This window comes from Gopherus evgoodei, chromosome 10 (genome assembly GCF_007399415.2).
Source record: "Gopherus evgoodei ecotype Sinaloan lineage chromosome 10, rGopEvg1_v1.p, whole genome shotgun sequence".
Classification (NCBI taxonomy): domain Eukaryota; kingdom Metazoa; phylum Chordata; order Testudines; family Testudinidae; genus Gopherus; species Gopherus evgoodei.
The window spans coordinates 18,065,989-18,092,217 of record NC_044331.1 but is presented as its reverse complement, the minus strand read 5'-3'; the positions used below and the strand labels follow the sequence as shown (position 1 = coordinate 18,092,217).

Sequence of the window (26,229 nt, the reverse complement as noted above, 5' to 3'; positions counted from 1 at the left end):
CTGTGAGATAATTCACATGAGTACAGAAGGATTTAAGTCACTTCTGCTAGAGAGAAGAATGTTTGAAATGAGCTCAAAAAGTTTATCAGAAATCAAAGTTTGACTCTGCTGTAGATATGTGTTTGTAGGATAAGCAATATTCAGGTGACTTTCATGGAATAAGTTACTAAGCCATAGTATTTTCCTCTTAAAGAAGATACGCTAGCTTAGCTTCTAAAGTTAAGTAAACTTTTGGAAAAATAGTGTTCAGCAAAACGTGATTTGTGCCAGCACAATTCTGCCTTGCTCTTGAATGGGAAATTCAGGATACTTTATGAGACTCTACATGACTGGGGGGAAAAGTTCCTAAGAAATATCTAATGTTTTAGAGTAACCATTTAGTAGACCAAGATTTTTATAGAATGTAATAATTCATAGGGCTTTCAAGATTGGGGGAAATTTGTTTTCGAACACTGAATATTATAAGGCTACCTTTTAGTGTATACTTTTTTTTAGAATGCTTGTTTCACAGTCTCTCCAGAGCTGGAATATTTTTCCATAATATTTGCTGTCCCAAGGTCACTCATTGTAGAAAATAACTTTCTTTTTCCTCCATGGAACATTGAGTGTTTTAGAGCTGCTCTGGTGCTGGTGGAAAGTAACCTCTGTTTGATGTCAGAGAAATAGATTAAACTTTAAAATTGGTTTTATAGCTCCTTACATCTATAGCAGATAGTTTTAACATCAGAGTGTTTAGATCCATTGCAGGATTAAAATTCTGATTTTAAAGTTGTAAAGATTATTTTAAAACCTAATCGGGCCCCCGTTCAGGAAATCATCTCTGTTCAGGAAGGGCAGTAATGGACATGCTGAACTTTTAGCATGTGCTTAATTGCTTTCCCTAATAGGGATGGATTTAATCATGTGTTTATGTGGTTTCTTCAACTGAAGCCATAGGGTGTGATGACAAAACTCCCATTGACATCCGTGGGAACTGGATTGTGCCCAGAGTTGCAAAACCTTATGATTGTTTAGGGAAGGTTAGACACATATGGGTGTGTTCCTCAGTTGCACTGATCCCAAGGGGGTGACTGCATGCTATCTTTCTGCCTCCCTTAATTCTGGGACTGGCTGGCAGTCATACTAGCCCTCAGCATAAATTAAAGCAGTCACAGGGCCATGGATTAAAAAAGATAGCAGAGTAGCCTGGGGTAGCATTGTTGGTGACTCAAGTTAGCAGCACAAATATGTACCCAACGGGTCCAGGCAAGTTTGCACTCAGGTAGCTAGCCTGAGCTGCCACCCATGCTACCCCCAGCTGCAGGGCTATTTTTAGCATGCTGGCTTGAGCAGAACTAGCACATGTCTGTCTGTTCAAGCTGCAAAGCATGCTTTGATCTGCAGTGCAGACATAACCTTACACTAAGTACATTTTACATCATTCTGGGAATGCAAAAAGGCCCTAAAATGTAAGTAAATATAATTTATGCTTTTTTTAAAAGCCCAGTTAATAGCCCTTCATGGAAATAAGAATCAGATCCGCAGGGTGAAATTCACTCATGTGCAGAGGGCTAGGCACCACTTAAGTCCTACTTCAGCAAATAGGATTAAATAACATTTTGGCTCTGTTCAGTTTGTCACTGCTAAGAGGGAAAACCTCTACATAGTCCTATTACTAGTTTGGCAAAAAAACCTTCTTAATATTTATAATAACTTTTAATGCTTATTTACTTGAGCTTTTAAAGGGTAAAACACAAGCCTTAACTATTCTTTCTAGGGAAGGCAGCTCTTGATTTCTATGCCATGGTGTGTACCACATCCTGAGTATGTGAACAAGTCCTCGGATTCAGTGCTTCTTAAAGTTGTACTGTAAGAGCCCTGTCACAGGAGGAATGGGAGAAAACAGTATGCCTTGCCCCAGCTGTTCACAAGACCTGATGATAGTTCGTTTGTTATGCAGCAAAAAAAACCAAAAATAAAAATAAAAGCAATATCTCAGCTCATTAGTATTAAATACGGGGTAGTTTTTAAAGCCAAATTAGATGGAAGCTACATAATGAAAGGCTAATCAACAAAAGTGTAAAAAGGAGGTTTGTGAATCGGCTCTGGCCCTGTGTGTAATCTTGAGAGAAAGGATTGTATGTGAAGCACTGCTGAATGTAGGCTGTGTGCAAAAGGTAAATGCACTTCTAAAAATAGTTTTTCTAGAGTATTATCCAAAAGTCAGAGTTTCTGCTGATAGGAATTTGAGAAATGACAGTGTGTGCAAGAACTCAGTGTCTTGTATGAGAGTCTGGGCAGAAACAGATCTGTCATTGGAAGCATGAACATACAGATAAACTGAATGGGTGCAAAACAGCTTGAAATGTGCGTGCTTCCATATCCAAGAGCAAAGAGTGGCCAGAGGACCCTATGAGAAGGTAAAGGAGTAGCTGTTGCTTTATGTTTTTCTTTTGCCTCTTTGTTTCTTTAATCTATCTGTAGGATGAATATCTCCAGACCTTAAATCACCATACAGTAAAAAACAATTTCTGGACAGACTGCTTCATGTCTCTGGATACACGTCTAATAAGGCACAGCCTGGAAAGCTTTACGCTACCTTTATGCTTCCCAGATTCTGGGCTGCTCCAAGGAATGGAGTATGGGGCTGCTCTGATTTACAGCAACCTGACGTGGCTGCCTCTGGGCTGCTCTGAATGGTGGAACACAGCAGCATACACTGCCCTGCCCTGCCCCGCCCCATGGCCTCTGTTCACTGCCAGAATAGTGTGACAGAGTTATTTCAGGGTTTGGAAACTAGAGCCTGGGCTCTGGCCTGAGCCCAGAAGTCTACATAGCAATGAAACAGTCCCACTGCCCAAGTCCCACGAGCCTGAGTTGGCTGGCACAGGCCAGCCACATGTTTTTCTTTGCTGTGTAGGTATTCCCTAAGGCAATGATTCTCAACCTGTTTACCACTGTAGGCCACATATGCAGCTCTCTGTGTTATTTGAGTCACATCCACACACGATATAGACTACCTGTATGGCCCTGAGGATGTCTCATGGGCCATAGCTGTGTGCTGATTGAGCCACAAGCAGCCCATAGGTTGAGACCCACTGCCCTAAGGGAATGTCTTTACTGCAGTTAGTTTGGCTGTAATTCAGGAGCTGCCACTCAGTGTTTAAGAGAAGAACTAGAAAGTCTGCTCAAGGGAAAATCCAACCATCCTTAACCAAATAGCCCAGTAGCCCTCAGCCCCACTCACAAAAGGATCATTTTTCAGTTAATAAGAAGATGGGGGGGGGAATCAAATGCAAAAACTAGGGCAAGAGCCCCAAAATGGTCACAGGGAGGCCAACTGAACTAAATGTAATGCAAACCCACTCTGTATCAAACATAAGCTTAATTATTATCAATTTCCAGATAAAAACACAACGTGCACATAAGTATCTATCAGTAATTTTAAGGTAAAATACGTTATAGGGATGTTGCAGTTATCTGCAAAACATATATTATCATCCCAGGAAATTCAGAGTTAGCGTTAACCTTAAAAGAAATCCAAACATATTGAGGCATGGAAATGAAGAGTAAAGGAATTCAAACAACCTCAGCTCTGCACTGTACTGATACCATGTAATAACCATACAATTATGATTAAAGCATAATACTGTTCGTCCCAGATTAGATTAAATTTTTAAAGACGTTAGATTTTTTTTCCCCATATTTTCTCCCTCATGGTGATGTTACATAGCAGATTTAAGGATAACTCTGCATTTCTATTGGGGGTAAACTGCAAAACAGCCATGTGCAGTTCTGTTTACTCCTTAGCCCCATCCTCCTTTTCAGGGGCAGGGTTTGAAAAATCAGTGCTTCAGTCGCTTGAGGAACTCCCAGCATGGGTGGTACTGCTTGCTAGACTTCGCCGATCAGAAATTCACAGAGGCTGTTGAAGCAGAAAGAAAGATTATTTACTAATAATTCCAATTGACTTACAAAGCGGGTGTGAGAGGTGGCGGGCTTTGGGACCTGCAAGGAGAGGCAGGAATGTTCTTCAGATTCCTTGTTTATTCTGGAGCCCAGGCCAGGAGAACTCACTAGCTCCAGTACAGGCCGTAAAAGACTTAGATTTGTGGCTTGGGCTCTGAAACCCACCCACCTCCCTAGGCTTCAAAGCCCCCACTGCAACAAATCCACAGCTACTTTTAGCACGGTAGCCCAAGTCTGTTAACTTGGCTCTGAGACTTGCTGCCGCAGGCTACCACTCTATGTAGATGTTCCCAAAGAGGGTCAGAAAGAACAAGGAGCAGGGACAGGGAGAAACCCTAGGAATACGACAACCTTGTAAGAAAGCTTAGACTGTGCTTTGTGGTTTGTATTTTATTTAAATTAAGAATACAGATAAATCCTAGGAATTGGGTACATTTTGGACTATGTTAGTGTGTGTGCGCGCGCATATGCTGTGTTGAGAACAGTGTTCCAAATAATAAGTTATCAAACAAATAACACTGTCTGTGATGTAAACTGGCCCATTACTCTCTGAGAAGGATTCATGTTAGCCAGAAAGTTTGGGTTAATTACAGAAGGGACTTTTAAAACAAGAGCTCTTCTTAATCCCAGCAGGATTTCTCATAATGGTATAAAGCTTCTTCTGAAAAAGTTGAAAGATAACTTCTGATTTTGGACTCTTGTGCACACTACAGACCAGAGCTTGTTTTGTGCTATTTTGTTCAGTGGTACACAATCTTCTGAACCTAAAAACACTTTTACTAGTTGCTAAATTGTCTAGTTTAAATCTTTGATAATGTGGTAGGGTGTTTCTGTATGGAGGCTTTCTAGACAAATTGGTGTGAGGAACATTTCCCTTTAGTGAAATAGCTGAATCCAAAAAATATATCTGGTTCCTATTATCCTGAAGGGAAAGTGAGAGGTGTGCATTGAAAGTACTAAGCCAGTGATTGAATTGTTAAAGTTCTTCTTAAGGGCCATTCCACATCATGAAGACATAATCTGTAAAGCAATACCACACAATGATCTGTAAAGAAAGGGGACTGAATTAGCATTCAATATGGTTAATATTTCCAAATGTTTTCCCACATAATCAGGTAGGTCCACCCATTATAATATCCTTAAATGACCAATGATAAGTGTTTTTAGGCAAGAATACATTGTGCAGAAGACAATTTAGCTTTTTTTCATGCCTGCTTCATATGCAACATGCATAGTGCCCCTCTCGGGTTGGCCATCGTGCCAGATATGACAGAGTGATTCAGTGTGATTTCAGTGGACCTTTGGGACCTCAGAAGAATGCCCCTGATCCAGCAGCTGGCATGAAGGGCCAGCAATAAAGTGCTTTTAATGTGCTGGAATTAATGGCTTGCAAAATTTCCATTTAAAGGCAGATGTTTGGGGATAAGAGCAACTTTAGAAAGCATCCAGTATTGATAATGCTGTTTAATTGACAAACATCACTCCTTTAGAAGAAAAAAATATTCATAGTTTGACACTTGGGATGTCAAGTATCAGACGAGTGAATTCTTGGAAGTTAATGGTTATAATAGCAAAGATGACAGAATTTTAATTAAAAAGCAGCTAGAATACAGTTAGCCTTCTGCAGCACAACAAATAAGAGTGTTAATGATTGAGGCTCTGTGTCAGACTGTTCCCTTCTCTATCCCTTCACGTGCTGCTGATACAGGTAATCTCTGCAGCTCCTGTCATATGGAACAGCCTTCTTGTATTCTTGGCACACATTGACTCCATCTATTCTCAGATCTCATGTGCATATTTCCCCCGAGGTGTATACTATGCCCCCTAATTACTCTCTTTCTCTGCTTTTGTTTTAAGAATTTTGTAGCTTTATTTTATCCTGTGATGTGTTCTGAGATGCAGTTTGTATAAAGGATGCTATTCGAAATCAGGACGGGATCCTGAAAGCTTTACATGAGTTGTCCTTATTCATGTGAGCAGTCTCATGTTATCCAATGCGCTAAATCACTAGAACATTAATATAGAGCTTAGGCCCTTAAATTGTAATATATCACTTTCTGAGGATTGACAGTCATTTGTAAAGCCATTCTGTTAGCTTCCCACAGAGTGCTTAACCTTTTATCACTGCTCTGCACTGAAGTACTACTAGAACTGAGAATTATAAATGAGAACTACCCATTTGAGATATTTTGTTGTGAATGCAAAAATGTGCTTATTTTATTAAAAGTGCTGTTGTTTTATTGCACTGTCTGAAAAATGACATTAGAACTCAAGGCACTCAATACTACAGTGATGGGCAGCAGTGCAAAAGATAAAACCCAAGGTATATATAAGGTGGTCAGCATTTTTATTATTTGCCTTTTTAAGGTGTTCCCCAACCGAAAGTAACTTGGCTTAAGAAGAAAGAATCTCTACGAAACAATTCTTTCTTGCTTTTGAATGGGTCCTTATTTCTGCAGAATGTTTCATTTGAAAATGCAGGAACATATACCTGCACAGCAACCAGTGTTCTTGGAAAAGCAGTAGCCACATCTGTCCTTCACTTATTCGGTAAGTGTAAAATCGTGGTTCATCATTCATAAGCAATGACAAACCATTTTGGTTATAAAGTGTTGTTCTTAGAATGGATAGGGATGTGTTTGGAAAAATAGTTAATCCTCTAATTGACATGGGTTTAGAATTTCCTGATGGGACCTGGCTCTTTGAAGTATGTGTTTCATTCCATACTGTCTGTTTATGCTAATTTTGAGCCAGAGAATTTGAGTTCTGATGTCTGTTTCTTGGGCTCCATCCACTTGCCACTGGGCAACTGTGCCATCTTCTTGGCAACAGCCAATAGCCTTTAAGCAAGAGACCTGAGTTTTCTAGAGCCTTGTTGACACTCTGTGAAAGATAAATCTAGATTAAAGAATGCATGGTGCTTTCACCTGGAGACAGAGGGCAGGGTTTACAAGGAAATCCAGAGCAATCCACTTACCCTAGTGGGAGTTGTACTTCTAATCTCAGAGGGCAATAAAACATACACAAGTGAAGAATAAAAATTATAGAACATGAGCAGCCCACCCTGAATGTTTTTATTTACCCTAGTAAGGGGTAAGAAGCTGAAAATGAAAAACTAAAAATGTCTGGTTAATCAACTCTACTGTAAATAGATTAGTCATGTAAAATCCTGCAATGCAACCTTGACTCCAAAGTATCCCCAGTGAATGGATCTTCCATCTGTAAAGACTAACTCCCCAAACACTTTGTGCTAGCTAATCATGCTGAGTTCTATTATAAACCCTCACTGTTAAGCACACAAACATTATGAGCTGACTCATAGATGATGGGGCCTATTTCCGCAGGTAAGAAATTTGGGGGGATACGAGTCTCTTTGTAAGAGTGAGGGTGTGGAGCCTACTATAAACAGTGGCAATAAGATACACTCATGGTTTCCAGCTTCCTGGCTGAAGCAGAGGAGCCAGATGTTTCTGAAGAGGGCAGTGTAATTAAAGATGTGCCACAGAACTGCTGGTCAGAGCCTGAACTTTATTTCTGATCGCAGTCACCTGACACTGATTTAAGTGAATCTGAAGTAGGTAGTAGGGGCCAAATCCTCCAATTCTTAGTCTATGCTCAAGCAAAACTCCCACTGATTTCAATGGGGAGGAAGTTTTGTCAGTCAGGACTTGAGGACTGGGCTATATTTGGACTTTGAAGCTTCTACCTATTTTAGAGAGGCCTTGAATGATCAGGAGCCCCGCAGAGCATTGTAGGTCAGGCAGTGGTCTTCTCTCTCTCTCTCAGGGAATATAAGGAGTAAAGATTTGACTGGCCACTACTGAGGAGGAATGGAAATGAGTGCACCCCTGTCTCCTCTTTATGTCAGTGCAGGGTTAGTCACAGTCATCTGTATATACCACCATGCACACAAATATATCAGATGCTTCCTTGTTATTCTACGTAATAAAAAATGCAGAAGAGTTCAATTAATGGGAGCAAGCTTGAGAAAGTAGTAAAAAAGCAATAAAAGACCTAAACCACAGGAGGAGGCAGGATCATGTATAATATGTACATTCTCAAAAAATAAACTTTGACAAAATGGTAAGAACTATGTGTATTGACAGATTGACCATGTTTTTGGCAGTTGTCCTGGCATTAATGTGAAAAAAGAAGTTACTATAGTGTCAGGCATATAATTTCATCCATATTATGCAACCTCTACCATGCAGAGCAGATTTTTAAGAGATTTCTTTTTATTATTTTAGCAATTTGTCACATTTCCATCAGAAGGAAGAAAGGAGTTGAGCTGGCTCCAAAGAGAGGGTTTTAAAATATTGCTTCATAAGAATGTCTGATAATGAAAGGATAAATGACATTGTCATGAGAAACAGTAAACAAGGCCAAAGTTTTGGTAATTTTTTTATTACAGTAGAAGGATAACAGGGTTGTTCTGTTAAAAGATGAAATTTTGAATGAGTGTCAGTAACAAATGTTAGTCTGAAAAACCTTTTAAAGAAAGAGATGTTTTTTGTGTTCTGGTGCATTAATGTACAAGATGATGATCCTAAAGAGTTCCAAAATACTGTAATTCTTCTGTTTCATAAATAGAATATTGGACAATTTGATTAAAATCATCCTTGTAAATATCTTTTTATCTAGTATTATAATGCATTGTTTTCCAGAACAAAAGTTTCCAGAGACTAACACTGTATCAACAAAAGGTAGCAGGAGGAAGCGTGTCCTGGTGGCATCTGGAATTGGTACAAATATTAGTGTGATACGTGGTGATCTGCTAAGGATAGGTATGTTGCCTTGGCATCATTCTTGTTAGAATTAAAAGTTTTGTTAGTAATAATTTTATTTAAATGGAAAGGACATGATTAGGATGGCCCCACCACAAAGACTAAACCCCGAAGAATATCTATTTTTATCTCTTGAGAAACATCTGCAGTCAGGAACTGGAGGATGTCCCGAAACTCTGCCTCGTCACCACACTCTACACTGCCCCAACTGTGGTGCATTTTGATGGAACAAGCAATGGTGCTGGGTTATGGTCTTCAGTGAATTCTCCAATATTATCATTAACTGCTGTTAAAAAATTGTACCATATGACAAACAATGGCGCTAGTAATTCAGGACTTATTTTAAAATTTAAAAATATAGAAACAAAACTGAAGGAGGAGCAATAAATATATAACAACCATATGAACAATTTTATTTTGTTGGTTCTTAGTTGCTCACAACCATCTTGCTATTTAGTGTAGTCCTGCATGTAAATATAGCCGTGCCAATATATCATGATTGTATGCTAAACTGATTTATTGTTTTCACCAAGAGTTTGTCATTCTGAGGGGTTCACCACATTCCTGTTGAAATATTGCGGGTTCTTCCAATTTTCCTATGGGCCATTATCTTTACTTCTGCATTGGTTTGTCAGAGCCCTGATTTGTTAGCCTTCAGGACATGCTATCTTCTCTCTCAGATTTTTACTGAGGAGGGAGAAAGTAAGAAACGATGGAGTCTAATTTTTATATAAGGAATTGTTCAAAAACCGTTTTAAAAATGGTAACTCTGCGTATCACAAGGTCTATCTAAACGAATCATCATTGGACTGAATAGTGAAGTTTCTCTATGAGCTGCCCTTGAAAACTGAGAGAGATCCACCTGGACTGTAAACTTGATTTTGAGTTCTCCATTTCAACTAATTTGTCTGTTTCTATAAAGTGGTATGCAGCAACCTGTAAGCCACATTTAAACATGGCTCACAGTCTTGGAGTGAAATCCTAACTCTGTCAAAGTCAATGGGAGTTTTACCATTGACTTCAATGGGGTCAGGATTTCACATTTGGTTCATAAAGAACATAATAAACTCTCACTTAAAGTGGAGGGAGAATGTAAATTATTGTGGCAAATATACAATAGAGCTGTCCACTTTAGCTGAGTGGAAGATAGCTCACCTGGGAGCACTTGAGATTAGTTTTGCCTTACCTCAGACTTCTGTAAATTAATACATACCCCTCTTTTTACTTATACTGCGGGAAGCTTCCACACACCTGTGCACAAATAGAAAACACAATATATACATTAAACTTAGAAAAAAATACTAATATGCCATTGATTTCTAGGTTGTCCAGTGCATCCTAATCATGGAAACATGATTCGTTGGTTCTTCAGAAATCGTCCCGTTGAGGAAGTTAACGACTTGGTATATAGAGCCTTGGTTGGGGGACGTATCCTAGAGGTGAACACTGTGTCTGGTCAATTTGCTGGACAATACAGATGTCAGACTTCAACTACTCTAAAACCATTGTCTGTTTGGGTAAATGTCAAGAAGGAAGGTTTGTTGAAAATTCTATGACAAATTCTTACTTTTTAATAATATTTCTTCCTAATGTTTTGAGAATTTTATAGCTCTATTGCAGGGGTCGGCAACCTCTGGCACGCAGCTTGCCAGGATAAGCATCTGGTGGGCCGGGCCAGTTTGTTTACCTGCCGTGTCAGCAGGTTCGGCCGATTGCGGCTCCCACTGGCCGTGATTCGCTGTCCCAGGCCAATGGAGGTGACGGGAAACTGCGCCCAGCACATCCCTCACCCGCGCCAGTAGGAGCTGCAGTCAGCTGAACCTGCCAACGCGGCATGTAAACAAACTGGCCTGGCCCACCAGGGTGCTTACCCTAGCAAGCTGCATGCCAGAGGTTGCCGACCCCTGGTCTATTATTTCTTATTTTTACGCATAAAGTATCAAGTCCCCAGTTCTGTAAACACTAATGTGTATACTCAATTTTATGTATGTGAGTAGTTCCCTTTCAGTCAGTTAAAGTTAAGCAGGTGCATACATGTTTGCAGGATCAAGGCCTTGAATTTTATGTGAAAGCCCATTTTATTCATTTAGTTTATAATATGTTATCAAGAACCTAATTCAGTGACTTGATATGTTACAGATATTAAATCAGGCCAATCATACACAAACTTCTGCTTCAACAGGCCATATATATTATCATCGTGATAGTATGTCTGACTAACAAAATGGTCTTTGGGATAAAGATTGAAAATATTAGATGCTTTAGAATGTGTATGAAAAGTTATTAATTATAATATTAACATTTCATTGGTATTACAATGTTAAATCTATTCCAGTGGTTGCCCTTACATTTACAAGTTTACCTTTAATAAATAGATAGGGTAACCTCAGTATTGGCAGTTATACTGTACTACTCTGTATTTACTATAGGTCATACCTGGAAAGTACTGCAGCTATCAAGGCAATGTTAATTTTAATTTTTTAAGAGTAGCCAGTAAGGCCCTGATCCTGCATTGTGATATGTTCATGTACAGAGCCCCATTAGCTTCATTTGGCTGCACAGTGTAAGAATGGGGCCTGAGAGAGAGAGATACCTTACATATGTGCTTCCAGGAGAGTAGACCCCATCTGCAAACACTTTATTGTGAAGTTCATAAGCCTTCAATGTGCCCTATAATTCATTCATAATAAATAATAAGAGTAGGGGGTGTGATTTTGAAAAGTGCCTAAGAAAGCTATGTACCCAAGTTCCATTTAAAGTTTCAGAGTTAGGCACCTGCCTTCCTTAGACATTTTTTGAAATTCTCACCCAATAACTCAAAATCAGGAGAATTCTAAAGGGATTTTAAAATCAAATGTTTTTGAAAATTGGAAGCAGTTATTTATCATATATCTCATGTACAAGGCCTTATATTTTCAGTTTTTACTGATTTTTTTTAACCAAAAAACCCCAGGCTTTACAAAAGCTATTATACATATTTTTACCAATTTTCACCTGAATTTTGGACCACTCGAGAACATGAGAATACTGATTATGTTAAAAAAAATCCAATACATTACATTAAGTAGCGATATGTGTATATGTAGGCATACATATGTATACGTCAGTGCTTAGCTCTTCAAAATAAGAAGGTCTGGAACTCACCAGACCTGGCTCCCTGCTCCAGAAGGAAAGATGGTAGCTCTATAACCTCAGCAGTCCAAGTAATTCCCGGCTTCCATCTGTCCTTCTAGAGTGGACTTGAAAGCAGAAGAGGTGGAGAAGGCAGTGTGAGATGGCACCCTTGCCTCCTCCACCGCTTCCATTTCTAGGCCTGCTCTGAAATGAAGGAGAGATGGCAGGTGGGTTATCTGGGCTGCACAGGTTACCAGTCCGCCTTCTTTCCCTCTGGAGTCGGGAGCCAAGTCTGGGGTTCCCTGGGTCCACCCAGGTTTTCAAGCTGCTGTCTCTCATTCTGGAGTGGGAAGCTGGGTTAGAAGTACTCTTACTTTTCTCCATTTGTTGCTGTTTTGTTGTCCTCTGGTCCCCTAATAATTCTGATATTTATGCAGAAAACTGTGAAGTTACTTTTTTGCACTGATTTTCACCTGTTTATAAATTTTTATTATGAACACTGATAAATCCCTGAGGAATTTTAAACAACATAAAAATCGAAAATAAAGGGCCTTGCTTATATTTTACAGATAGCAATATGATTTGGCTTACTGTTTATTGACAAAAGATCAACAGAAGATATAATGTGGGATCCTGCAATCCTTTGCTTTGATAAGCATGAGTAGTCCAATGACTGCCACCGGATTATGTATGTGAGTGAGGACTACTTTAGTATGTAAGGGCTTGCAGGATCAGAGCCAGAGTTATCTGATTACTGCAATGTAGTAATTTTGTATCCATGGTCAAAATATGGCCTACTGATGACAAATCTGAACTTAAAAGTAAAGTGAAGTATTAATTTATTAAATCTATTAGAAAAATGATATGGAGATATACCTATCTCATAGAACTGGAAGGGACCCTGAAAGGTCATTGAGTCCAGCCTCCTGCCTTCACTAGCTGGACCACGTACTGATTTTGCCCCAGATCCCTCAATGGCCCCCTCAGGGACTGAACTCTCAACCTTGGGTTTAGCAGGCCAATGCTCAAACCACTGAGTGATTCCTGTCCCCCTTACAAGGAGGGTCTCACTCTATGAGTGTGTAAGTCATTGAAGCTAGTGGAGTTCTGCATATAGATCTAGTTAAGTATATGGCATCTGTTGTCTTTTATCTGCCTGCATCTTGTTTGTTTACCAATACATTTCATATTGATATTGGTCAGTATTTTTACTGGGGATTTTTTTCCAATCATGAGCTTTGATTTTGAGAATTGCACATGTAGATGGTTCATCATTTATATATCCAAACCTTTTTAAAAATGCAAGGAATTCTTTGGTGGTTTTTGTACAGTAGGCAGCAGCGGCTCCAGGCACCAGCGCTCCAAGTGCATGCTGGGGGCGGCAAGCCACGAGGGGTGCCCTGCTGGTCCCTGCGAGGGCGGCAGTCAGGCAGCTTTTGGCAGCTTGCCTGCGGGAGGTCCGCCGATCCTGTGGCTTCGTCGACAATTTCGCTGTGGTTACACCGAAGCCGCGGGACTGGGGACCTCCTGCAGCCAAGCTGCCGCAGGCTGCCTGACTGCCGTGCTTGGGGTGGCAAAAAAGCTAGAGCCTCCCCTGACAGTAGGCATACTGAGGACACTGCTGCACCGTGGCATCATAGTTAAACAAACAATACAGTTTCTCCATCACTGTTGCAGCCAGTAAATTTGACTATTTCTGCTTTGATATTATTTTAAGAAACCCAAAAGTAATTAGGAAACACTGAAAAACAATAAGTGAAAGAATTCAGCATGTGCTGTAGGATTGAGGCTGTGGACACAGCTGGTAGCTATCAATTATTCTTGGTTATTACAGAAAAATCTGACTCCTTCTGTAATCACATAAAAATCTGTCAACATTGCATAGTACTTCGTCTTTTACCAAGTGTCAAAAACAAAGGGGCGGGAGGTAGTGTGTGGAAAGGAAATCATTTGGAATTGTGACCAATATAAGGTCTATAGCTGTTGGAGATGACCAGCCTTTAACATAGTGGGTTCTTTTAAAAAAAAAAAAAAAAAAAATCCTCTTTCATCTTGCCAGATGCTTTAGTGGCTAATTATTTATGCATTAGGTGCATTTTCTATAGTTTATACCAGGCAAGATTCTCTTAAATCTTGAAATTATGCAAGGAGTCTGGAGTAATAAGATCCATACAGAATAGGCTCTTTAAAGAACAAGAAGAAACATGGAGAGCATTATTTACAGTTTCCTTTTTTAATGCTCACTGTATAAAGAATGCTAAGAAAGCCTTTAAAGAGATTCATCAGTTCTGACTGTGAGCAAATTCTGTCCTGCGCGCACACTGATCCTATTGACTTCCTTGGGAGTTTCATATGCTTACCTGAAGGCAGAATTTGACCTTACATGTTAGACAGGAACTAAGATTTTTTTCCACAAGGAGCATGGTAGCTATCTATCTTACAGAAACTGCTGTATCAGAAATACATTTACTACACAATTACTATCTATAATGGTTTCTCACTCTAATTTTCATTTGCATTTCTTCTTCTACTGACAGACTATAAATGGGAATATGCTGAGTGGAGTCCTTGCTCTGCTACCTGTGGGAATTCAGGAACCCACTTCAGAAGGCTGCAGTGTGTGAATTCCGAAGAACAAAAAGTGAATGAATCATTATGTGAAGACCATCAGAAGCCGGTGGTTAGTTATCAGTCCTGCAACATACATGACTGCCCTGCCAGGTAAACCCCTTCCTGTTGTGTTTCGATCTGTGTTAATACTTCCTTTTAAAATATGCTCATGAACCCCTGACATTGTTTCCATGTGTTCTACTGTGACTCTGAAATATACTAGCTTTTGTGCAGTGATGCATCCTAAGGCAAGGGAGATATGAAGAGCTGCCACCAGCAATTACAGGAATAATAATTCTTCTAGAGACAGGGCAGCATTCAGTCAGAATTTTAAGCAACTTGATATTGGAACAGCATGGTTCAGAGCTCTACATTTCAAAGTATCTAGCAGAGTGGGGGTCATTTTTAACACCGAAGTGGACTCTCAAGATCGAACAGTTTATATTTGTGGATTAGATGGTAAAAGCCGTGTAAAACATAGTTGCTTAAGGAAGTGTTAATGGTAATAAATCAAACAGCTGAAATATCCATATACTTGCATATTACTTTTAGATATAGATATAGTTTGGCCATGCATCCTGTCTTAGATAGTCTTGAGACCTTCCCAAAATTTCTGCCAGTTTCCAAGTGGAATGGGGACATCCCCAGGGCTGGCTAATCTGTCCATGACATAGATTGTGTCTAGCACTGCTTGGGTTCACAAGGTGTATGGAAGAGAGTGGTGCAAGGCGTTCTTTCTCTTCCTTGTGCACTTGCACAGGAGCCAGAGTCTTGGTATTTGCACTTGCAGAGGACAAAGTTAGAGTGTATTTAGCATCAGCAGTGGTGCTAAACAGTGAAGCTTGCCATGGACCATTGTTGCACACTGGCTAGCAGAACAGGGTTGATGCAGAGGGGGAATATGTACTGTAACTGCTTATCTGTATGATCTACCTGTCGTCTTTCTATATGATCTATCACAATAGTATCTCAGCCTTTCAGACTGTGTTGCAGCTCCCTTTCTGGCATGGAGTTCCTCACCAATCTTGTTGGCCTTCTGGCTAAGTCAACTAGAATGCCTCTGGGAACTGCTCTTGGGACAACATGTCTGTGCATGTGATGCAGACACACCAAAAGCTTTAGCTGTAACTGCCAAGAACTCAACTCAAGTTTTAACACTCACTTCTCACTGCTTGTGAGGAACTTTCTTCCCTGTCAAAGTTCTGTTCCCAGCCTGCAGCAGGAACAGTTGCTGCCACATGAATACAAGCACTCTGCATCTCCTGTCAGGAAAGGGCGTCTCCTAACTGCCAGCAATGTGAAATTCACGAGGGAGAGAAAACTCATCCACGTGTTGGAGTTGCTGGTCATTGGAAAATTGTTGGAGGGAAATGTTAAGTCATTAAGTGACATTGTGGAAGTACAATTGCCAGTACAGGTCTGTCGCAACTTACGTTCATTTAACATGCGCGATTTCAGCTTTACGCTGAAGGGCCGGAGTCCAGGGGGTGTGTGTCCTCAAGTGGAAGAGACGTGGCCTCAAGATTTAAAGGTCCTGGGGCACCAGCTGTGGCTGGGAGTCCCAGGGCCTTTAAGTCACTCAGGGGGCTCCCAGCTGCAAAGGCGGCTGGTAGCCCCTGAAGTGAACTAAAGGGCCCGAGGCTCCAGCCACCATGAAGCTCCAGGCCCTTTAAATGCCAGCCCCAGCCTGGCTGTCAAAGCTGCAGGCCGGCATTTAAAGGGCTTCTCCGTGCTCCCTGCCGCCATGGGGAGCCCGGAGGAGCCCTTTAAATGCCACCTGAGTCCTGCCACCGGAGCTGTGGGACGGATTTAAAAGGCTCGGGGATATAATTTTCAGTATACGCGGTTTTTGCTTTATGCGATAACCACAGAACGGAACCCCCGCATATGATAAGACTTGCCTGTGTGTTCTAAAACCTTTGTATTCTAAATATATAAAAAACCAAAACATAGCAATAGATAAATATAAGAAGAAATGTATTTATATTTCAATATTGGCAGCCAAAAAACAGATCACTCTAAATTGTGAGTCTGAACTCAAGCCATCCTATAACAAGTGAATTTCCTGCCGATGGAAAAATAGCAATAGTAATCTGAAGGAGTTTGAGAAGCATGGACTCCACTGCAGGCTTTCTTCTGAAATCAGGCCAGTCAACTCAGGTGAAAGAAAGGAGAGAGTAATGTAAATACTTGGAGTATTAATGCTCCTCTAAGGAGAATTCCAAATACATATGTAGTGAACTTGGCATACAGCTTGGCAAACTGTATTAAACTGATCCGAGAGCAATTGCATCAAAAGTCTCACAGTTAATTCATATGACAAAATATACTAATACCTAAGTTGTCTCTGACCTAAAATATTCACTAAAGTGCTTTAACTTACTGTTTTACTTGTATTGTGTATTTTGCATAGAATTATTAGAATTTTAGAATATATCTATTAATATGCATATAGTTAATTAGAATTAGAATTTTGCATGTGTTTGCATGAATTGAAATGTTTGTTTCCCTATCTACAGTACTTAATTTTTTCTATATTTATATTGGTATTTTGTATTGGAGAAGAATGAAAATATTTGAGTATATTTCCTTAATAAAAACATTTCCTTTTATAAAAGAACCCCCTGTCACTTACATAAAGAGGGCCTGCTGATCTCTAAGGAATGGGTCTTGCAGCAGCTGCTAGTGACTGGCACAAACACTTCCTTTTCCTGTTGCCTCCAGTATGGTCACTCACCAGGGAAGGGAAGTAGAAAGCATTTGAACCTTCAACTCCATTCCCCACATAAGTGGCCTGTGCACTGCTGTTAACCCACTGTGCTCCTCCCAGGATGACTCATAGAAGTATATGGAATTTAAATGTAAAGCAAAAGTCATAGGCACCGATTCAGCAAAGCATTTCAGCATATGCTTATCTTTAAGCTCATGCTGAGACTTCAGCATATGCTTAGCATATGATAAGTACTTGCTGAACTGGGGCCTGACTGACTTATTGTACAAACACTGTAAATTTGTAAATTTGTAAATTTGAAAGAAAACTGAAATGAAGCAAAGAACAAGTGTCCCATTCTTAAAGGCAGTAATCCATCCTGAGTGGACAAACTACTCGGCCACAAGGGAACTAGATAATTGCTGATTAGAATAGCATATCCCTCCTATTTTCACAATTATGCTACATGTAATTTCCCAATCCCTATTTTTAGATTGGATTTAGAAAAATATTAAACAGAATAAATTGAACCACCTCTTGCTTCTTCGGTTATGCCTCTTGTTCCTAGCTGTTCAGATAAACACTAAATTATTCAACATATCATCGATAGAAAAATGTTCAGGTCAGTCCTTTATATAATAAGCTCTTTACCGAGCAAATTTTGGTGACCTGTGACACCTGTTATTTTAATTACATTTGGATCACTACATGTCATCTTATAATATAAGCTGTGAAAGAGAGGGTCTGTTATCAGTTCTGGAAGAATCTCTTAGATTCATAGATTTTTTTAAGCCAGAAGGGACCATTATGATCAATGGTGGATTCTCTGTAACTTGAAGTCTTTAAACCATGATTTGAGGACTTCAATAACTCAGCCAGAGGTTAGGGGTCTATCAGAGGAGTGGGTGGATGAGGTTCTGTGGCCTGCAATGTGCAGGAGGTAAGACTAGATGATCATGATGGTCCCTTCTAATCTTAAAGTCTATGAGTAATCATGTAGCCTGACATCCAGGGTAATACAGGCCAAAGAAATTCGCCAACAGTTTCTGCATAAAGTCTATAACTTCTGTATGGCATATTTTCTTAAAAGGATGTCTTCTGAAAATCATTCCTATCAGTCCTGGCTCAGAAGAAACATTGCTTAGGAGGTCATAATACTGGCTCATATTTTTCTTATGTTAAGGAGTTGACTTTAGGCAAACGTCTATAACTTGCAGCTATGATAGTAAGTTCCTGTGGTTTTTATTTTTAGATAATTTGCTGTGATATACTATTGTGTTTGCATTACTTTCCTATTTACTATCTGTTTATCTTACATTCTCAGATGGGTAACTAGTCCATGGTCTGAGTGCTCTGCTTCTTGTGGTAATGGATTTCGCCGACGACAAGTAACTTGTCAACAAGCAAAAGCAAATGGCACTACATTGATGTTGTCACCAGATGCCTGTGTCAACAAGGATAGTCCACTGGGAAAGAAAATGTGCACAGTTCATTCATGTACCGAGTGGATGATTCAGTCGTGGGGACAGGTAATCTACCCTTTGAAAATCTTGTTGGGAAACTCACTGTAAATACAGCTATGTCATCATACTGCAACCTTCAAATTAATGTTCTGACCTCCATGCCTGGTGGTTCTGTTCCTGTTGGAAATCTTTGTAGATATTTCTTCATATTACAGTAGTTAATATTATTTGTTTTGTACCTAGAAGGCCTTAATTGGCATTAGGGTCTGTTGTGCTAGGTGCTGTCCACAGGCATTTAGGAAGAGCCGGAAAGATGTAGTTAATGTTAGCTTTCAGACAATGTTTTACAAGTCTTGGCTCCTTTATTTTGCTATGACTAGTAAGTTTATTTGATCAAAGAAAAGATATTCTGTGGGGATGTAGGCTGGGTATATGCACGTTTTATCTGACAAGTGAGTCCTGCACAGAAAACAAAACATATGCTTTGAATGCCTAACGTTAGCATCACTTTATTTTACAACCTAGTCCATATTTCTCTCCCTCCCTCCCCAATACTGGTACAGTGCTTTTATTGCACTTGTACTGGAACCGAAACTATATCTATGAAAAGGCAGGTGTGTGGATGTGTTTTAACAGTAGATAACGCAATATTTTAACAAGTGGAATTGTGCTTTTTACTTTCATGTTACAAATTGCAATAGTTTTTGAATTTATGATGTTTTTTTCAAGAGGACTGGTATAGTGTTTACTACTTGACCTTAATAAACATTTCAGAAACATTTCCCTGAATATTAATGCAAATAAAATGGATTTGAGTTCAGCTATGATTATTTCCCTTTAATGTTCATCTTCAGCAGCTCTTTTAACAAAGGCATTTACCAGATGAACTTGCTTGAAGAAATGGTTAATTTTAAGTGAGTTTTAGAAACTATTTGTAAAACGCAGATTTTGAACTTGCACATGCAAATATTCATACTGAAAGCCTGATTCTAAGTGATACATATAACCAGTCATGAAACAGATTCTGTTCCATGTGCCCAATCAAAATTAACAAATACAGTTTGAATTTTAAATATCAAATACTCATGAGAAACTGCTTATGAGCAATCTACAGACCAAGAATTATTGGCAAATAATTTCAAGTAATAATTTCAAAAGCTTTTCATGGACAAGTCACAAACAACAAAAAAAAGGATACTTAGGCAAGTTATGTTTTCACTGTGAATTATTTTCTTAGCTCTGTTTACTATAGTACAACAAAGAAACATTTTAATGAACCATGCACTAATATCAAAACAAGCAGGTAACTTACATTTTATGTGGACATACATAAAGATTATATTTGCTAACAGAAGATTTTTTTAAAATTTATTTTTAGTGTTCTGGTCGCTGTGTAGGCCATGCTGTGGGTTTACAGCACCGTCACATTATATGTCAACATCGCAATGGATCTCTCGTTCCAGACTCTTATTGTGCTGAAAGAAAAAGGTACGAAGTTTGAAGCAGTACAGAAACTGTCCTGCTTTAGATAATACTTTTTACTTTATAGTGTCTTTCATCCAATATTTCAGTGCACTTTTATAAACTATGAATTAAGCCAATCCCCCAGGAAATAGGTAATTATTATTATTCCAGTGCTACAGACTGAATAAACTCCAGGCCTAGAGAAGTTAACTGACTTCCTAAGTGTCACTCAGGGTACATCTAAACTACCCTCCGGATCGGCGGGCAGCGATCGATCCAGCGAGGATCGATTTCTAGATGCAATAAATCAACTCCTGAGCGCTCTCCCATCGACTCCTGTACTCCAGTGCCATGAGAGGCACAGGCAGAATCGACGGGGGAGTGGCAGCAGTCGACTCACTTTGGTGAAGACACCAAGGTAAGTCGATCTAAGTATGTCGACTTCAGCTACATTATTCAGGTAGCTGAAGTTGCATAACTTAGATCGATCCCCCCAGTGTAGACCAGTGCTCAGTATGTTAGTGGCAAAGCCAGGAATAGAACCATGGAGTCTTGAGTCCTACTCCCATGTTCAAAGCACACTAAACAACATTAACCACACAAAGGACAATGTTAGTCCAGGATAGTGAGTAGGGTCCAGAAAAATCTAAGGATGATGGTCAGGAAAGAGAGAGATGAAAGAAAATATAGAATCAAGATGCTTAATTTTAGGTTAGAGATTGTATATGAGGGTTTTTTTAGGCATCATTTGAATTAATTATCACTGTTAGTTGTAACGGAAGCTGAAAAAAATCAGAAATAAAACACCACCCTTTATTATTTTTGAATCCCCCTCATCCTTGCATTAAACCCCTCCCCTGCTGAAAGAGAGGGTAAGGGAAGTACTTGTCAAACACCACAGTACAATCCAAGCCCTACATTCCTCTAGAACAGAAATGTCATTTGCCTTTTCACTTTTTGATTTCTAAATGGGCCACAGTGTGTGTTTTTGACTTAGAACAACTTAATGACTAAACAGGCCAAGAGAAATGGGGTATTTTTTGCTCTGTGACACACATATATTGTATATGACATATTTTTACCTTTTTTAATATCCTACTGTATGTTTGGGTCCAGTAAAAAATTAAAATTAAATAGGTCTACCTTCTTGTAAAGGCCTGCCGTAGTTTTCTTGTCATTGTTGAATTGGGCCTCTATTGGTAATACTGATCTCAGAGTACTGTGCTGAAGATTAAGTTTTGTAAAATTACAAAGTTCTTCTGGGCATCATAATATGCAGCATATGGATCAATGTGATGTTTTGTGAGCACTGAAATAAGGCAGGTGTTTCTTTGAAAGCACACACTATGCTTCCTTTAAGTGTGTGATGCCAAAGCTATACACCATTTTACATTTAGGCCAAGAAATATAAAATTGAATAAAGGGGAGCATATGACTCTGATGATCTGTTCTCCAGAGCTCTGTTCTTTCTAGGCATCCTTTTGTTTTGTTTTTAGCTTCTAAGTAGCTCCCTGTTAAAGGAAAACTACAGCTTTGACATCACAACAAGATCTTCATTCCAGAAGATTGTGTTGGCGTGTGTAGGAATTTTTGGCATGTGCTGAAGTGTTTTACTGAATCAGGGCCTACATAGGGTGGGCATAACCTCAAAAATTGGTAGGACAATTTGCCCAATAATGAGGAATGACTTAAATTGACGTGTAGGAGGAAAAGTTTGTCCCATATGGGATCAAATGTCTAGGTCAGTTTTTCCCAAATTTGGGATGCCGCTTGTGTAGGGAAAGCCCCTGGAAGCGGCGGCCAGTACGTCCCTCAGCCCGCGCCACTTCCCGCCGCCCTCATTGGCCTGGAGCAGTGAACCGTGGCTAGTGGGAGCCGCGATCGGTCGGACCCGCGGATGCAGCAGGTAAACAAACTGGCCCAGCCTGACAGTAGCTTTCCCTACACAAGCAGCGTCCCAAGTTTGGGAAACACTGATCTAGGTGAATAGGTGAACAGATAATGAAAAGTATGGGAAAAAATGTAATCTGCCCATATACATTTGACTTTTTAGCATGTTTTTAGATTAATTAGACCTGAATCTGTGAATATTTCTCTCATAAAAGTGGTATATAGGGTAATTGTAGCCATGTTGGTCGCAGGATATTAGAGAGACAAGGTGGGTGATGTGATATCCAGTATCTTTTATTGGACCAACTTCTGCTGATGAGAGAGACAAGCTTCATTCAGTAAAAGAAATTACCTCACCCGCCTTGCCCTTCTAAATTGTGAGCATTTTAAAGGCATTTTCACTAAACATTAGGGCTGAAATCTTTGCTCCATAAAGTAAATGTCAAAACTCCCCCTTACTTCAACAGGCCAGGATTTCACCCCAGAAGGTAAAAATGTTTGAGAAGTTTTCGTATCAGTGGGAGGATGCTATTCTGTATTGAAGAGAGTTTTATGTATAAACGTCTATAGCAGTGGTTCTCAAACTGGAGCCGCCACTCGTGTAGGGAAAGCCCCTCGTGGGCCGGGCCAGTTTGTTTACCTGCCTGGTCCACAAGTTCGGCTGATTGCGGCTCCCACTGGCTGCGGTTCGCCGCTCCAGGCCAATGGGAGCTGCAGGAAGCTGTGGCCAGCAAATCCCTTGTCCTGCGCTGCTTCCCGCAGCCCCCATTGGCCTGGAGTGGTGAACCGCAGCCAGTGGGAGCTGCAATCAGCTGAACCTGTGGACCTGGAAGGTAAACAAACCGGCCCAGCCCACCAGGGGCTTTCCCTACACAAGTGGCATCCCAAGTCTGGGAAACACTGATCTATAGCATTCAATATGTTAAATGAATTTATTTTAAAATGGAGTTTTATTTTCTAACTAAAAACTCTCTTGTCAATATTTTGCATTAACACCAACAGTTTCTTCTGTTCCAAGGTAAAGGAGCAGTAGTTAAAATAAACTGGGACACATTTCTTCTCATTTTGGGATGACTGATATATAACAAATAATTGTGCTAAGAAGCATCTAGCACAGAAATCTTTAACTATTGTGTGTTTTCTCCACAGATCAGCTGTCAGAAGAAACTGTTCTTCAGAGATGTGTGATGTGTATTGGCGGACAGGTCCATGGAGGCCCTGCAGCGTAGACTGTGGAAGTGGATTCCAGTCACGACGAGTAAACTGTGTACACAGGAAGAATAATAAACCTGTGGCTGATCAGTACTGTGGGTGGAGGAAGAGACCAGTGACCTGGCAACATTGCAGTGTCACTTCCTGTGGCAGTACGTAAACATTTATTTATATCTGAGCATAGTCTTAGTTTGTAGTAGTTATACTTAGAGAGCAACTCCAAACTGTACCCTAATGATTTTGCAAGCATCTGATTGCACATCAAAGGTAAAGCTATTTTCTCCAACAAACACTTCATTACCCCTGCTATACTTCTCTCCAGTTCTGGGTCACTGTGATATTTAAGAATTAAAAGCACCAGTTAGAATCAGGCATGTTATGGGTTAATCATATACAGGTCTCTCCTACACAGCTGTGCCAGTACAACTCATTTATGAATCTCTGAGCACATTGCTGATTTTACCAAATTGTGGGGTAGTTTTGTGAAATGGACAATAGATAAGTGGATATGATGAGATTACCAGTCATTTTATTTGTGACAGCGTTTGAACCCCGTTGCTAGAGTTGAAATGCTAGGATAGTAACTGTTACCATCAAACCATTGTTTGTGTGAAACTATGATGATTAGTTTTACTATTAATCCCTTATTCATTATAAAGCCTTTTAATGTTTAAATATATTTTTCAGAAGGCGAATGCAAGGATACAACTCACTACTGTACATTTGTAAAACATCTAAAGTTATGCTTAATAGACCTCTACAAACAAAGGTGTTGTCAGTCATGTCAAGAAGTGTAATTCTTCTGTGGAAATTCATGAGGCTGCAGTGAAGAGATGAGAAAACAGGTTCATTAAATCTAGACTGTTCAAAGAATATACTTGTAAATAAGACAGTAGGCATAATAGTTAAATGGATACATGGGACTGATGAAAAATAGCATTGTAGATTGATATGCTTGAGAGGAAAATTTGCTGGAAGCATACATTGGCCACTTTACTGCAACCGAACTTTAATGTTTTAAACATTTTCATGTCTGGATTAAGAGGAGAATATCATGGCACATCATCTGTAGAATTTCACAGGTCATCATAGTACAATTTTATTGGGGAAAAAGAACATTATCTAAAAAGGACCAGGTAATGCTTACTTCCCTTTACTTATTAGAAAGTCTAAGTCACAAAATCCTTTGAAGAATTTTGGAATGCAGCAACTGATGTCACTTTTTATTTTCATTGTATTATCAAATTTAACAGGATATTTAAATTTATAGAAGCGGTGGCTTGTAGCTATAAAGTTTTTGGCAGTGATTACATTTTCATAAACAGCCTGAGCTTAAACTATGAATAAGGTTCAATCTCCCAGGACAGTATTATTGCGATTAGCTGTCGGCTGGATACACAGCAGTACATTTCATTTTTCATTCCTGTATTTATGTATATGCATTGTAGATGCTGTTATGATTTTCAAAACAGCAATGGATCTGTTTTTGAATAAATGAGGTGTTGTTTTCCTTTGCTCCTATTCTTGTATTCCAGTCTCACTGAAATATGATCAAAGTTGAGGCATGATTAATCTTCTCTACTGATTTTAAATTAGACTCAAGACTTCCTTATACGAGCTGTGAATGAAGTATCACTGTTCTCTTGCACATAGTCAAATGGAGAACTAAAGCCACATGTGCCTGTCCAACTCTTTCCCTTCAATAAATATTTTATATTTTCCAGTCATGGAAAAAAGTAAGAGGAAAGAGTTGTTAAATATGAAGATAAATGTGTAAGAAATCAATCAGGGCCGCCCAGAGGATTCAGGGGGTCTGTGGCAAAGCGGGGAAGCTGCGGCACTTGTACTCACCTGGCAGCTGTCTGGGTCTTCAGTGGCATTTTGGCGGTGGGGGGGCCTTCAGTTGCTCCACGTCTTTGGCAGCACTGAGGTCCCCCCGCCGCTGAAATGCCACTGAAGACCTGAGCGACTGAAGGTCCCCCTGCTGCCAAAATGCTGCCGAAGACCTGGACCGCTGCTGGGCCAGGGCTCGCGGGGCCCCTGAGGGGCCCCGGGCAAAATTGCCCCACTTACCCCCGGCTCTGGGTGGCCTTGAAATCAATTTCCTTCAAGTTGATTTTTCATCATGACCATTATCCATTCAAGTCTTTTGTGTGTTAGTAAATTCTGACCATGACATCCTTAAGTAAATCTTTTTCTGGATGGAAAATTATATGCCTGATTGAGCTCAACATTTTGCTTTACCCCAGAGAAGCCTGCACAGGGCTGAAGATGGCATTTTTTTTTCTTTTGCAGCTTCCAACTGTTGCACAAATTGGAAGCCTGAATGCATATCTTGAATTGGACCCTGCATTAGCAGATTACTAGACTGCATTGAATTGTAATTAGTAGGCATGCTGTAAGAACAATTTTAGAAACAGTATCCCTATACCAGGGGTTTGCATCACTGAAACTTAGACTAGCACTACTGTGTAGAAAGTGTTCAAAGTGGGCAGTTGTGTCCTTGCTGACTGCAAAGGGAGGATATTCTTGGTCATTACCTTTTAAATCAATAATGGGTCTTGATTGCTTAAGTAGTTTTTTAAATTAAAAGAAAACACTTGTAAAATACTTTTGTATATATTTATTGTCTGATTTTAAAGTGCAATATTATGTTTTGTACAGTGTGTAATAAAAATTTGGGGACATATATTTTTCTTATTACCAAAATTTCTTATTCATGTTTTTTCTTTGTATTTAAAGTTTTTAAATGTTAACACATAGCACTGCTTTGTTGCTTTTATTTTATTTTTGGTTAAGTATGCATGCTATTTGGAGGCAGTGCTGTAAATGATTGTTATTGCAATTGGCATGACATTCCTCTAGGTTATTTTTACTGCTACTCCACTAACCAAAGATGGCTAATATTTATCTTCCATTGATATTTCTGAAATAAACTCTACTTTAGTTATTCATCTGCATTATTACACAGAGATTGTTTATTAAGGTCATTTTCATAGAAGCTACGTGGCTGTCACCAGTGTTACGTTACCAT

The 26,229-nt window shown here is 39.6% G+C and overlaps 1 protein-coding gene across 3 annotated transcripts in view; it reads left to right on the top strand.

The window, feature by feature from the left end:
* The window catches only part of ADAMTSL3 (ADAMTS like 3), a 292,061-nt gene extending 267,011 nt beyond the window's left edge, over positions 1 to 25,050 (top strand). For 2 of the 3 annotated variants that reach the window (XM_030578650.1, XM_030578649.1), the window contains exons 24-31: positions 6,316 to 6,498; positions 8,613 to 8,732; positions 10,056 to 10,268; positions 14,384 to 14,567; positions 18,491 to 18,695; positions 20,008 to 20,117; positions 23,133 to 23,347; positions 23,883 to 25,050. In XM_030578650.1, coding sequence (XP_030434510.1) covers positions 6,316 to 6,498; positions 8,613 to 8,732; positions 10,056 to 10,268; positions 14,384 to 14,567; positions 18,491 to 18,695; positions 20,008 to 20,117; positions 23,133 to 23,347; positions 23,883 to 23,992 — 1,340 coding nt within the window. In that variant the 3' untranslated portion in view covers positions 23,993 to 25,050. The remainder of the gene's footprint in view (positions 1 to 6,315; positions 6,499 to 8,612; positions 8,733 to 10,055; positions 10,269 to 14,383; positions 14,568 to 18,490; positions 18,696 to 20,007; positions 20,118 to 23,132; positions 23,348 to 23,882) is intronic. The other variant, XM_030578651.1, reaches the window with a different exon arrangement.
* Positions 25,051 to 26,229: the final 1,179 nt, after the last annotated feature.